Below are 14,895 nucleotides of genomic sequence, written 5' to 3' on the forward strand. Positions count from 1 at the left end.
TATTTGACAAAAAAATTTAATAGTTTGCAACTTTAGCATTATGTGAATTTTTGTAAAAAAAAAAATTCTTTATACATAATTTTTTTGCATTATTTATTTTTATTATTTGAAATGTAAAATAATAATGTATCTTTGGGATAATTAACACCAGGCCTATTTTTTTTTTATTAATAAATATTTATTCTACCAAAAACCTCCAATTTAAGGATGCAACGTTACTTATGGGCCAGTGCTCTGGACTTGCCCCCCAGGCTAAAAGTTGCCAGCCAACCCCTGATTGTGGGATTCTGAAAAGTCCCATTCTAAATTGCCTATGAGGGAATAAATATGATTACATTAAGAAATAATTCATTATATGAACTAAATGTCAATAAGGAACGGGATCTAGAGAGCCCACAAACTAAATCTGAGATAGTAAGAGTAGGAAACCTTTGCAGCCATTGCCGCACACATTGGCTAACTAAATCATGGTCTAGATCTTCTCTTAGAAATGTGTAAAATATTGAGATGGCCTTATGAGGAGGAATAGGACGAGAGAGAAGCCGCTCAAGGGAGTTTTGCCAGACTGCATCAGGGCATACCCTTACCACCAAACTTATATAGTGTTGTACCTGAAAATAAGTTAAGGGAAACACCTCTAAAGTTCCAAAGTTTGCAATTGCTTCGAGGGGTCTCCCGCTGGGACATTTAGCAAATGATGATGATTGTGGATTCCCCCCAGTCTCCATAATGTGAAGGAATCGGATGATTGACCATCCTGGAATTCCAAATTTTGTAAGAGGGGAAGATAAATGGATTTGTGGGCATTAGGGCAGGCCTTGTAATGTAATATATGCTAGAGCCCTCAAGTTGTCATGAGGAGAGGTTCATCACGTACCTCTAGGGCAGCGGTTCTCAAACTCTGTCCTAAGGATCCGACATAGGTCACTTTTTCCAGGTCACCCAGCAGCTGCCTAGGTGTATTCATTACTCACTAACACATATTAAAAGATCCACAGGTGGAGCTAATTATTTCACTTGCGATTCTGTAAGGAGACCTGGAAAACATGCACTGTTTGGGGGTCCTGAGGGCCGAGTTTGAGAACCTGTGCTCTAGGGGAAAGTCTTGATCATGGATGTGGAGGAAGTATATGAGGGCCACTGTGGGTAAAAACTTTGATTCCAAGGATGTATAGGCATACATATCTTGGTCCTGCAGCCAGTCTACTAAGAATTTTAGCTGAGTGGCATGATTGTATGTAAGAACATTGGGAAAGTTAATCCCACCATTATCAAGGGCAATGAGCGCTGTGGATCTGCAATATACAACAGGATGTCATCAGCAAAAGTTGTAGTTTTGATGTTAAGTGTGCCCACCCGGTCTCCCCGGAATTGATGCCATTGTTGTAAAATGCGAAGTAGTGGATCCAGAGTGAGATTGAAAAGAAGCGGAAATAGGGGACAGCCCTGACGAGTCCCCCTCCTCAGCTCTGTGGGCGCCAGAAATCCCATTTAACAGTAAAGATGAGGAAGGATTGAAGTGAAATCAATAAGTTGGATAAGGTATGGGGCAAATTTCCAAAGTTCCAACATTTAAAAAAAGGTGAGACCAGAGGACTGTGTCAAACGCCTTGTGTGTGTCAAGACTGAAGTAAATTCTGAGTACTGGTATCCAAAGCCAAAGTACTCACAATGACAAGAGCAGCCCGAATGCCCAATTGCCTTCCCCCCCATGAACCCCAGTTGATGTTCCGATAGAACTCTTGGCAAAATATTTAGCAGGCAAGGCCATGATCTTGGAAAATAGTTTAAAGATAGTATTTAATAAGGTTATGGGATGATATGAAACAAGAAGGAGGGGATCCTTACCTGTTTTAGGCATTACGGTTGCATGGGAGGAATTGAAAGATGCATAGGACAGGGAGTGGCAATGTATTCTACGGAATAAATGTAGGAGGCGGGGGGGAGGATAGAAGTCCTCCTGGAGGAGCTTGTAATAATCTCTGGAGAAGCCATTGGGACCTGGTGCTTTATGTGTGGGAAGGTGTTTAATGGTGACACAGAGTAGTTGATCAGTAATGTCCTCACGAAGAATGTCTTGTTGCTCCTTAGTGAGTATGGGTAGACAGGCATCAACTAATAAAGCTTGTTGTTTGACCAGGTCAACTGAGGAAGGCGAGTATAATGAAGACTAATAAGAGTGAAAGCGGGACTAGATCGCCTTAGAATCTGTAATTTGGGCCTGTGCTTAACTGCTGTAATGTGATTTCTCGATTTCCAAGATTGCCCACATTAGCCAACAGGCAGCCTGCTTTATTGCCCCAGTGGAAATAATTGTGTTTTTAAGTTATGTTTGGCTTGGGAGAGAAGAAAGTCTTCTAGTCGTAGTCGAGCCTGCTTGTAGCGAAAAAAGTTCTCATCAACGGTTTCCTACTCTTACTATCTCAGATTTAGTTTGTGGGCTCTCTAGATCCCGTTCCTTATTGACATTTAGTTCATATAATGAATTATTTCTTAATGTAATCATATTTATTCCCTCATAGGCAATTTAGAATGGGACTTTTCAGAATCAAACAATCAGGGGCTGGCTGGCAACTTTTAGCCTGGGGGGCAAGTCCAGAACACTGGCCCATAAGTAACGTTGCATCCTTAAATTGGAGGTTTTTGGTAGAATAAAGATGTAATCCGAAAGAACTTGGGCGTATGTAGTGGTTTCTAAATATGACAACGTGGCCAATAAAGAAAAGTCAGTTTTCAGGTTATTTTCTCTAAAAAGCTGAATAATGGGTTAAATGATGTGGGGACAGCTATGAAGAGGTGTAAATGATGTGGGGACAGGTATGTGGAGGTGTAAATGATGTGGGGACAGGTATGTGGAGGTGTAAATGATGTGGGGACAGGTATGTGGAGGTGTAAATGATGTGGGGACAGGTATGTGGAGGTGTAAATGATGTGGGGACAGGTATGTGGAGGTGTAAATGATGTGGGGACAGGTATGTGGAGGTGTAAATGATGTGGGGACAGGTATGTGGAGGTGTAAATGATGTGGGGACGGGTATGTGGAGGTGTATGATGTGGGGACAGGTATGTGGAGATGTATGATGTGGGGACAGGTATGTGGAGGTGTAAATTATGTGGGACAGGTATGTGGAGGTGTAAATTATGTGGGACAGGTATGTGGAGGTGTAAATCATGTGGGACAGGTATATGGAAGGGTTGTATTAATGGGAGAGGGAGCTAAGTGTTTTACCCAATTTTTTACAAATAGGTATAGAAACACTGGAAAATCATGTTAAACACATTTTCTGTACCCCAATATACAGTAAAGACTTTGCTGAAAAAAACTCTGGCTATCATTTTTACCACCACTAATAAAACTTAAAAAATCAGCCATTTGACATCTTTCAATAAACTTCAGTACTTTCCTTATGGCCACTAATAGAGTTCTATACCGTCCAGCTATCTTAGCTGGCACTTTGTTGGGGTCCAGGATGATTTCACCAGTATTTCATGCACTTCTCCCGGGTACATTTTGTAGAAAAGTCGCGCAAACTCGCCAAGAATCATCATTTCTAACTGAACGTAACATTTAGCGGGTGCGCACATTGCTGCAATGTATGAGAGTATTATGATGCAAGTTCACCTTCACAAAATTACATCTAATTGAAGTGACCTCTAATTGTTTTCTTACCCACCTTATGATCAGGGCAAGAGAACATGTATCTTACAAAAAATACCAGTTTGGAAGATCTACATCTCTTAGTGTGAGCATAAGAAGGAGGTACACACTTATACAGAAGAAGGTACAAGCAGCTGGCTTTCCTCGTGTAGTATAAGGCGGCGGCCCTCTCTTGTAGATCCCCTATTTTGTTTTCCACCAGGACACGGCTGTACTGCGAATTGGTCCCTCTTTCTGCTGAAGGTGGTGTCAAGATTTAATATAACTCAGGTCATTATAATTCTTAGGCCAAGATATGACCTCAACTGGTGAAGATGACTTATCCCTCCTGGATGTAGTTCGGGCCTTGAAAAGTAATATGGATAGATCGGTTTTGTTGCAGACCGCCTTCTAATCTTGTAGGATGCACACAAAACAGGTTGGGCGGAAGTTAGGTGGTCATATCCGCAGTCCTAACCAGGACATCGTCGCAAAATTTGCCCAGGGTAATGCCAGGGGATATATTCGTTTTGGTATGCGCAGTGTCTTAATGCTAATAACTCTGACAAACTTAAGTCCCAACTAATGTGGGAGATGGACTTTACAAATTATTTTCACACCACAACAATGGGAATCGTTTTATTTAAAGGCACATCAATTGTCTAAATGTCATAAACGTCTAGAACTGCAATACAAAATCCTTCACCATTTATATTTTACCCTAGCTAAGCTACACTCCATATGGCCGACTCAATCCAAATTTTGTTGGCGTAACCGCTTGTAAGTTGGTGAAATTTATCATATCTTCTGCCCATCTCCACATCTTATGGTGCGCGGTAGTTGACCTGGTGTATAAGGTTTTGAAGATTCGTATAAGACCTTCCCCTGCGCTTGCTCTTTTCCATGATTATCAGACAGACATGCATAATTCTGACAGCTATATTTCGGGACATATTCTCATTGCTACCAAAACAGTGATAGCCCAACTCTGGAAATGCCCCCCACCCCCGTCTCTATATAGGATTGTACATAGGGCCTGATTCAGACCCGCTCGCAAGTGCTCTGCACTCGCAAGCGGGTCGATTGTTAGGCAGTGCGCACACGCGGCATGCACGAGCCCAGGAGCGAGCACAAAAAGCACTTGCTCCGGCACTCGCATCCAAAAGGGACGGCTGTCGAAGTTGATCGACAGCTCGCCCCGTTTGGAAGGCGGGGCGGGGGGGGGGTGGCTGGGCAAACGGAGGCGCTCCTGCAGGAACGCCTGCCGTTCGTGAAGTCAGTAGGTGGACTTCCTGCTCTGTTAGAGCAGGAAGTCCACTGGAGCTTGCGGCAACGAGACCCTACCGTAAGGGTCTAGTCTTGACCATTGCGACCATCACCTGGCCGCTTGCATAAGCTGTGGGTGGTAACCCACAGCTATGAGAGCGGCCAAGAGGACACAACTAAAAAAAAAAAACCCCCGCCCTGATTCAGAACGAGCGCTCGCTTTTTGAGAGCGCCTCTGAATCAGGGTCTTAGTCCATTATGCGTTTTTAATGGAAACTCTAAATGTTCCCTACTTTACGTCTGTTTCCTCACCATTAATGACCTGGATTAGATGGCACGAGTTCATTTCTGCTAGAGAGGGGGATGATTTATTGTTGGAATCTGATATTTCCTCTGCTTAGTTATCCAGTGAGTCCTATGAGATTTCATTTTTGAACAGACATTTAAACATGGCAGATTTGAATAATGCTTAGCAGTCTTTGATAACATGTATGTGGTGTAGTTAAGTTTGTATTGTATGCCTGTATGTGCATATTGTATTGTACCCTTATTCCCTCCCTAACCTTTTCCGGTTTCTTTTTTTTTTTCTTCCACAATTCCTCCTTTCATTATTGATATGTCTATGCAAAAATTCAATAAAACACATTATTGGAAAATAGGTTGGTCAGCAACTAAATAACTAGTGGCCATATGAATCACGGCTACTATTCATCAGGCGTACATCTTGGAAGATGAGTGTATTGTGGCGCATTCTACCAGATCTGTGAGCGCCTCTGAAGGTGCAGTTGTGCAGAGCTGCCTCCTGGTCCTCCGTTAATAGTTTCACCAAATAATACAAGCTCTATGAGTTTGCATCTAGAGCGGCTAGCTTTTGGTGAAAAGTTATGTGTGCAGTTTTTAGCTGAATGTAACCTCCCTATGGTGCAACTTTGGAAAGGTACTAACCATTAAATCCATTTCTATGGGGTCGTCTGGAGGACACTACGCTCCCAACCCTTTTTGCACTCTGTCTTTGTTCATTCTCCAGTTTGAGTATGGTTCTTGCTTGAATGTTTATTGTGTTAGGCTTTCCTATGGGCTTTGTTAAGTTTAAACTAAATCATATTGGCTCTTTAGTGATTGATGGCATGTAGTGGGGGAGAAGTTCTACCTACAAACAAGTTTAAATTGATGTGCCAGCTCCTCACAGCACCCTCTGCACACCCGTGTGCCCCAGATGGCGGTTATGGAGGAGATCTGGGTTTTTCTATCCTCCAATATTTTGGGGAACTGCTCCTAATTCTGAATCAGAGCTTTAGTGCGTGAAAGTGTATGTTCATATTATAAGAGTGTTAATGAATTCTCATTTTGTGGAGTACAAGTCAAACTACATTTAAACTAACATTTCTGCATGTAACCACAGGTCATGTCTATTAAATTTAAATGGGACAAAAAATACAAATTTGGGAATGCCTGAAGAGCTAGAGATGCAAGTACTTAAAGTTGCTGTATATAATGCCCAAATACGTATGTGAATGGTTGGGATTCTAGGTGTGACTCTTGAAGGCTTATGTATTAATAATCGCAACACTGCCTCGATTAATAACACACTGCATTGCAGAGAATATTTACATTTTGAATGAAAATATCCCAGGTAAACCTCAATTATCAAAAAAAAATAAAATACTTTCGTTGGGGAAACCGTCCTGGTAAGCTTTTAGCAAGAATGGTAAAATCTTACACGTCTTCTAAGCCTATTTCTTTAGTCAATTTGACCCCCTCCGAGTCCACTAGGATGCCTGATAAAATAGCAGAAGCATTTTTACAATATTATGAAACATTATACCAGGCACCTATGGATGACCCAGATAAAGGAATGAAGTTTTTAGAACAGGCAGGATTAACCAAACTTACGCCATTAGATAGAGAGAGTCTTATTTTACCTATAACAGAGCAGGAGATTACTTCTATTATAAAAGCGTTACCTACTGGTAAAAGCCCGGGCCCTGACGGGCTATCAGCGGCATACTATAAAATGCTCACACCGCAGATCAAACCCCATCTTTCAGCTTTATATAATTCAATACTTAGCGGAAATCCTGCCCCACCTGCATTTAATACCGCGCGCATTATAGTTATACCGAAACCCAATAAAGACCCTACCTTAGTCGCCTCATATCGCCCAATTTCTCTGCTCAATCAGGACCTGAAATTGTTTTCTAAGATTATGGCCCAGCGCTTACAATCCTTACTACCTAAATTATTGCATCCGGCTCAAACAGGCTTCATTAAAGGATGTCACTCTACTCACAATATACGCACAGTTTTAGCAGCAATGTATCAGCCACATACGGAGAACAGTAAAGGAAACATTGTGGTGAGTTGTGACGCTGACAAGGCATTCGATAGAGTGTCTTGGTCTCATTTAATACACATCAGGAGTTCGGTCCCCAATTTTATTCATATATTTGAAACATTATATCAAGATCCGAAAGCCTTCCTGACAATAAATCTTTTAAATACCAGACCATTTTGCCTAACTCGAGGCACGAGACAAGGCTGCCCACTTTCGCCACTACTTTTTGATTTAGCCCTAGATCCCCTCTTGCATCACTTTGAAAAAGCAAGAGGCTGGCGAGGCATTTTTTTGGCAAAACACGAGATAAAATTTTCTGTATTTGCCGACTACTTCTTATTATATTTTGCCAACCCTAAGGAAGCTATCCCACTACTCCTACAAATCCTGCAGGTGTTCGAGGAGATAGCGGGTTTTAAAATTAACTATGCTAAAACAGAGGCCTTGGCCTTTTTTGGGGAGAATAAGGCAGGCTGGGAAGATTCCCTTCCCTTCAAATGGGCAGATAAATACATTACTTACTTAGGGGGTCAATGTTCCTTCGCACCCTTCTCAGCTATATGAGGTTAACTATACCCCACTATTGTTAAAAACACATAATGATTTCAATAAATGGGCCCATCTTCCACTGTCCTACATAGGTAGATGTTACCTTTACAAAATGATCAGTTTCCCCAGATTCCTTTACTTTCTCCAGAAGTTGCCAATTATCCCAGATAAAAGAGACATCAAACTGTGTAATCAGGCTCTCCAAAAATTTATATGGGCCAGAAAACGACCCAGAATTTCATTGTTTAAATTGCAGCAGCAGACACATTTAGGAGGGGTAAATCTGCCATGTCTCAGACAATATGCTATGGCTGCTAATTATCGGATAGCAATGGACTGGATTGGAGGTCATAACATTTACACCACATACTCTATGGAGCAGGCATTTATTCCCCACCACAACTTGGTATCTCTTTTACATACCCATCCCCGTAATATACCTTCAGAAGCTAGAGAAAACATATTAATAAATACAACATGTATAGCATGGCGAGTTATTAGATCACAATCCCATTTATCCAAATTGTCCTCAATTTTTTTACCACTGTGGAAAAATCCATCTTTTTCACCTGGTAACTCTGCCCAATTTAAATGCTGGCACGCCAGTGGTGTTCGGTACATTTACCAATTTTTACACGACCAAACACTTCAACCTCTCACTCGTTCACAAATGCAGGAGAAATTTCCTCTGGTCACTATCCCATTATTTCCATATTTACAGGCGATGAGTTATATTCAAAATATGTTACATGGACTTTCGGAAACCGATCTAAATTGGTGTCTAGATAGTGCACTACGCTGTAAACCAAAAGGACCATTTTCAACATCTTTTATATACTCCTGTGCCCGACCACTTATAAATTTAGAAACAAGTACTATAGGACTTGCAAAATGGAAGGAGGTTTTCCCACAAATCCCCATAGAGTCTATTGCTCTTTCATGTTTTAAAATGAACAAACAATTGGGATCAGTATCTTATGCTGAAATGCATCTAATGCATACACAGAGCATACTACACCCCTAAATTGAAATATATTATTGGTGATTCGCCTGATGCCAATTGTTATAAATGCTCATCGCCTAACGCTGACATCGTACATTGCCTATGGGACTGTCCACAGGTACAAGTTTTCTGGGAGAAACTTAATAATTATATTAAAGAAATTCTAAAAATTGATTTTGTGATTCTTAAAGAATGGGCATTTTGGAATATTTCGGAAAACACACATTCTCAGAGATTGACTAAGGGAAATAAGCTACTTATGACCAAATTGATGGCAGCAGCTAAAAAGACCATTCTCTCACAATGGATTGATCCTCACCCACCTACCCTTACATTATTACACCCTAGAATTATATTTTTGTTTACAATGGATTGGACAGAGACGTCCACTTATAAAGAAAAATATACTGAAAGATTTTTTGACATATGGCTGCCCTATATTCGTACGCTTTCCCCATCACTTAAAGACTCCATACGAAATTGCTTCCAACTAACATCATGGTATAATTTGGAAGTGCTTGATAATAGCCCCCCTTTTTGACTTAACTCAATCTATGATTTTGATCTATGTCATTAATGGTAACCGATTTACTGACAGTACTAGTATATGTAACGTTGTATGTAAATGTTTCTTATATGTGCAACTACAATTTATATCTGTATTTCCATACTGCAAATATTATAATTATTTTGTTGTATGATCGTTCTTGCAAAGTGATTGTTCTATTTACTATGTTGAAGATGATTGTGCATATATCTGTACTACAATATTTTGTTGTCCTAACAATAAAAATTATTTTGAAAAAAAAATTAAAAAAATATCCCTAGTATGTACTAAACTGAACCTGCAGGGACAGCCCAGGCCAGAGGTTGCAGGAGATGGATCGGAAGATCTTTCATGCAAGTAAAGCCTCCATAGGCTTAATGCAGTTTCCACCATCTGAAGACTGTGTAACCTAATGGGGCTACACTCTGAAAAGCTTAGCTTTTTGGAATTTGGTACATAGGGGTCAGATTGTAGTCCCTATTGATATTAATGAGGGCTGTGACCTGCAGTGGTAATTAGCTTTTGCTGGAGATTTCTGTAAAATCTCCTGCATTGTGCTATTATTACATAGCAACAATTGATACAATGATGTATAAACTGCAGTTTATACATCATTTTATGGAGAAAAAAAGCTTGATAAATAGGACCCATTATTCAGGCCCACCCTGCATTTGAGGCACCACATTGAAGCGGGATCTCTACATGTCACAAACACAGAAGCTCAGGCTGCAGTCAGGTAACTTCTTCTACAGCAGGGATGGGGAACCTCAGGCCTGGGGGCCGTATAAGGCCCCCGGAATCATTTGGTCTGGCCCTCTGAGCTGTTTTCTGTTAGTCTCATCTGGCTAGCAGGGTGCCTAGAATGGCACACTGCAGCCAGAATCTATGCAGCAGTGCCGCCTGGAGCGTCTTACGACGCTTCAGACAGTCACACCGCTGCCCTTACAGCTCCTCAGGATGCTCCGGGCATTTCTGTAATCACCAGCGATTGTGGCTCCGCCCCATGTCACATAACATGGAGGGGGCGTGGCCTACACCAGGCCCCCGAATAATGCTATATATATCAAAATGGCCCTTGGCTGAAAAAAGTTTCCCCACCTCTGTTCTACAGCATTGCTCTAGAAAATAGGTTGCACTCTCATAAATATTGGTTCAGGTGATGGATCCCCAGACAGAAAATGCTTTATTGTAAATAATCATTAATAAATAAGAGCGATTGTTGCATTCTTGCATGAGTAATAAAAACAGGAAGTATTTAGTGATCGTACTTACTGAACTCATTACTTTAGTGCTAATCGTCTGCTGCCACCATTCCTTTCACTGGATCCTTCTCTCTCATCTAAAATTGAAACAGTATTATAATTATTCATTTAGGTCACATGAGAATGAACAAGTTAAATCAAGCCATAGAGAAGTGACTTGTTAGTATGTGTAGTTACTTTTTGTCCGCAGGGCAGTTTTTATGGAACTGTGTGTTTTTGTAACTTGGTTAATTGCTTCCTGCAAAGGATGAATATGAGGGGACTGAAACGCATAAATAGCTACTAAATTCCTCCCTCTGGGTCTGCTCTAATAAGTGCCACTGTGAAGGAGAGGAACTAAACAGGAGATGCCAGAGGAGGGCATGACAATATGTCTAGCACCATTGCAGCACCGCTGTCCAATGCCAAGATGACTCTATTCACTGAGAAACACATCAATGAACCCCCAGACTGCACAGTTCTCCGGGAAAGGGGGCATATTTGGGAGGCTGGTTTATTCTCTTGGGAGTCCAAAATTCTCACATATTCTCAGGAGAGCGGTCAAGTATAATATTGTATAGTGACTGATATAATATGGTTAATACGAGAACAAATAGATATACAGCAGTCTTAGCATCGCTAAATGTATGTACTGTATGCGCATTCAAACTAATTTCCCAGCAGACAATTCTGAAGTCTACCCATACCCCTTTTACATCAGACCTAAAACCCGGGTTATTGCAGGGTTAACCCGGGGAGAGCTCCTTGGCGTAAAAGGGGACAGGGTTGGATTCCGGGATGGAGTGACCCAGCAATCCAACCCAGGTAACTTGCAGGGTTTTACACGGGAATAACCCATGAAACACTGCAGTATAAACGGCGCAATACGGGTCACGGTGACCTGGATCGTGCCACATGCCTGCCGATTGGCTGGCTTCAGTGGCGGTTGGAGATGACAATCTCCAAGCATCCATTTTAACGCCGGAAAAGCCGGGTCACTACAGACACGGCTCCGGTGTGAACAGCGCCGACCCGGGAATATCCTGGGTCAGCGCCGGCTAAATTTCGGGTCTGATCCGGTTTGGAACCCAGAATTTAGGTATAAAAGCAGTACCAGATAAAGACAGATTTTAGAAAGTTGTGTTACCCATTTCTAGTCAGATCTAGTTTTATTATGGACAAGAGGGTGATCTACATCTTGCAACCCATAATCTCTAGGCTAAGGATTACCTCTTCATTTTGTGGTTTTGCAGTCTGGTGCTGGTTGTCCAAAGCTATTTAGGAACATGTGAATACCTTCCACTTTGCTGGACCATTTATTGTATGATTTGAAGTGTGGAGCATTAACCCCTTCATTGCTAAGTGTTTTCATTCCTTGTGGAGAGACCATTTTTCAACGTTTGCGCTCGTCACATTCCAGCATCAATATCACTGATTTTTATTTTATTTTTTATGCAGTACCCACACAAGTTGGGGTTTTTGTTTTAGAAGACTTTGCATTTTCAAAAAAATGCCATAAGTCTTTTTGCTCACTCACAAGTTGCCTATCCATTGCACGACTTTTTGAACGATCCGACCAAAACCAGGAGGTTTTGGTCGCATTGTTCACAAAGTCATGTAATGGATAGCCGGCAAGGACCAGCGATGCACGTGCACGCTGGGTCCTTGCCGACCCCGACTATTTACGGAACATTCTGGTCAACCTGACGACGCTCGTCAGGTTCCTCATGTTCCGAGAAAGGTCGGGATCCTGCACTGAAAGACGTTCAGTGCGGGCACCGCACCTGGCGACCTGAAGGACTGAACGCTAGTCGTTCAGTTTTTCAGGTTGCCTAATGGATAGGCCCCTTAACACATCCAATAAAATTTTGTCAAAATGGGCAAAAAAAGTTCTCATTAAAATTTCAAGAAAGTGAATCAAAAGCAAACGCTTGTATATATATTATATATATATCACAAATAAATACTATGTATTTCTTACTTTAGCATTAATTCACCATTCATGAATTGCAACCAATATCTGTGCTTGATAATATATGGAAAAAAAAAAAATTCTGTCACAACTGAAATGGTAACCATGTGTGTAAGAACATTGCAGCCCAACAAGGCCTACAATTTTTTTAAACTAGCAAACCTGCCGCACTGAAAGAGGGGAACCTTTTTATTTCAAATAGTGCAGAGATCTGGGATTTTTCATCAGAAACGGCCTGGCAAAGTCCTGGGCGGGTACTAGAAGTGAGCACAAGAAAAGTCTGTCTCATGGGAGTGTTGGGGGCATAGCAGTGTAAGCGGCCACAGTCAGACTGAGAAACTGCAACTGCCATAGGGCTGGTGCCAGTGATGGCGGTGTATAAAGACACACAGCCAGTGTTACTGCATGCAGAGACGCTGAAAGTGGGCATCTCAGCTTTGCGCATCAGATGCAGGCTGCTACACCAGGGAGGGCTGATACTACCATTTGTATATTATCACAGCCGCGACTCAGGCAACAGACACAAGATCGGATGCAGCAGCGTTTACCTCTACAGGAATCAGGCTCTACAGGTGCAATTCTGGGTGTGGTAGGGCATACAGTGCCCTTCCTGCCTATATATGGAAAACCATGTGTTTTCCATAGCACTGAATAATCAAGTGAAAGGGGTGTGGTGCTCCCATGGTTTCAGGGTAATTATGTGTATGGTAGGACGTGTAGTGCTATCCCGCCCATACATGGAAAACATATATTTTCTGTAGCACATAGTACATGTTGTCTGATGATCACCAGGCAATTTACCATGTGACCCCATCATTGAAAAGGGGAAGCACCCTCTTTCTAATGTGGATGCCCCTTAATTGTTGGAAACCACGTTGGGGAGATCTTCCCCATGCCTGGACTCCATGATTTTTCTGTAGTGTTGGTCAGAGGTTCCCAAACTCCGCCATTACAGCCCAGGTTTTAAGGATATCCATGCATGAGCATAGGTGACTTAATTAGTTCCACAGTCCATTTGATTTAACCATCTGGACTCCTAGATATCCTTAAAACCTGGACTGTAATGGTGGAGTTTGGTAACCTCTGATGTAGAGGGTTAGAAGGTCTGATGGTCACACTGAATGTGGTAGATTCCAAGGTTGTGGAGACAGGGGCATTTAAATGAACTCAAAATACTTTCAGCATTTTTTTTTTTCTTCAAAACGATGTTGGTACCCAGAACTCGCTCCCAGGCTGCCTGGAAGTCCCAATTGGTTGTCCAGTCTAGTAGGGAAGGCAAGTTTTAATTTGTTTTTGTGGGACACCCTGCAAAGCAGATGTGTGGGACTCATTAATCCGCAATCTTGATGTATATGTGGATAACAAGCTCTCTGACGCGAAGGAGTTAAGGGGTTCCAGACTGTATATAGACAGTAATTAGATAGACAATGTCTAAGTAGACACCAGATGTCAGACAGACAAAAGTTTGACAGGGACTAAAGATTGACATGTAAAAAGGTTGACAGGTACAAATGGTTGACCGGGTCAAAATGTCGACACAAAAATGGTCAAAATATTTTTTTTTTGTTGCATGTTAGGGTTAGGCACTAGAAGGGACTGTTAGGGTCAGGCACCTACCCCGACAGTTCGGGTTAGGCACCAGGAGGGAGGGGTTAGGGTTAGGCACCAGGAGGGAGGGATGGGTGAAGATTAGGGCTAGAAAAAAATGAAAAAAAAAAAAAGTGTCGACCTTTTGACCCTGTCGACAATTTGCATCGGTCGACCTTCTTACATGTTAACCTTTTGTCCGTCAAATTTTTGTCTGTATAACATCTGGAGTCTACCTAGACACTGTTTATCTAATTACTGTCTATCTCTTATAGCACACCCGGAAGATAAGGCATCTCAGTGCACTTTAAAATAGCCGGTTTTAAATTGAAAAACTTCCTTCTCGTGTAATGATACAATCCGGGGGGGTGAAAAGCTAAATGAATAAGTGGATTTTCTGAGAAGCAGAAATACCAACCTCATCCAGCTCTTTCTTTGTTTCATCCTCCATCCTGCGAATGTCCTCCATTGTGAGCTCCACCCACTTGTCCAGCCAGCAGAAAAGCTGCCGATGGAAATTTGTAAACAGCCGCCTCTCTTGCTGATAACAATTAAAACAGAGTTAAAGTGAGAAATACAATGTCAAAGTAAGCACAATGTTTATAAAAAAAAAAAAGGGTGTGATATAGATATATATATATATATATACGGAAAGCAGGTGTTTATTGTCCTGAGTGCCACACCTGCTTTCCGTGTGTACTGCTCTTTGCTGTGAGGGCACCGGCCAGGGCTGTTATTTTTCTTGGAGTGCCGGACCT

General features: G+C 41.8%; 1 protein-coding gene across 1 annotated transcript in view; it reads right to left on the reverse strand.

Moving 5' to 3' along the window:
* Positions 1–14,895, reverse strand: part of PITPNA (phosphatidylinositol transfer protein alpha) — a 64,086-nt gene that overhangs the window by 7,436 nt on the left and 41,755 nt on the right. Inside the window, exons 10-11 of the mRNA XM_088453846.1 lie at positions 14,556–14,678; positions 10,610–10,676 (exon numbers count right to left, since the gene is read on the reverse strand). Of these exons, the coding sequence (XP_088309972.1) occupies positions 10,629–10,676; positions 14,556–14,678 (171 nt within the window). The 3' untranslated portion in view covers positions 10,610–10,628. The remainder of the gene's footprint in view (positions 1–10,609; positions 10,677–14,555; positions 14,679–14,895) is intronic.

This window comes from Taudactylus pleione, unplaced genomic scaffold (genome assembly GCF_031769625.1).
Source record: "Taudactylus pleione unplaced genomic scaffold, aTauple2 ptg000040l, whole genome shotgun sequence".
NCBI lineage: Eukaryota > Metazoa > Chordata > Amphibia > Anura > Myobatrachidae > Taudactylus > Taudactylus pleione.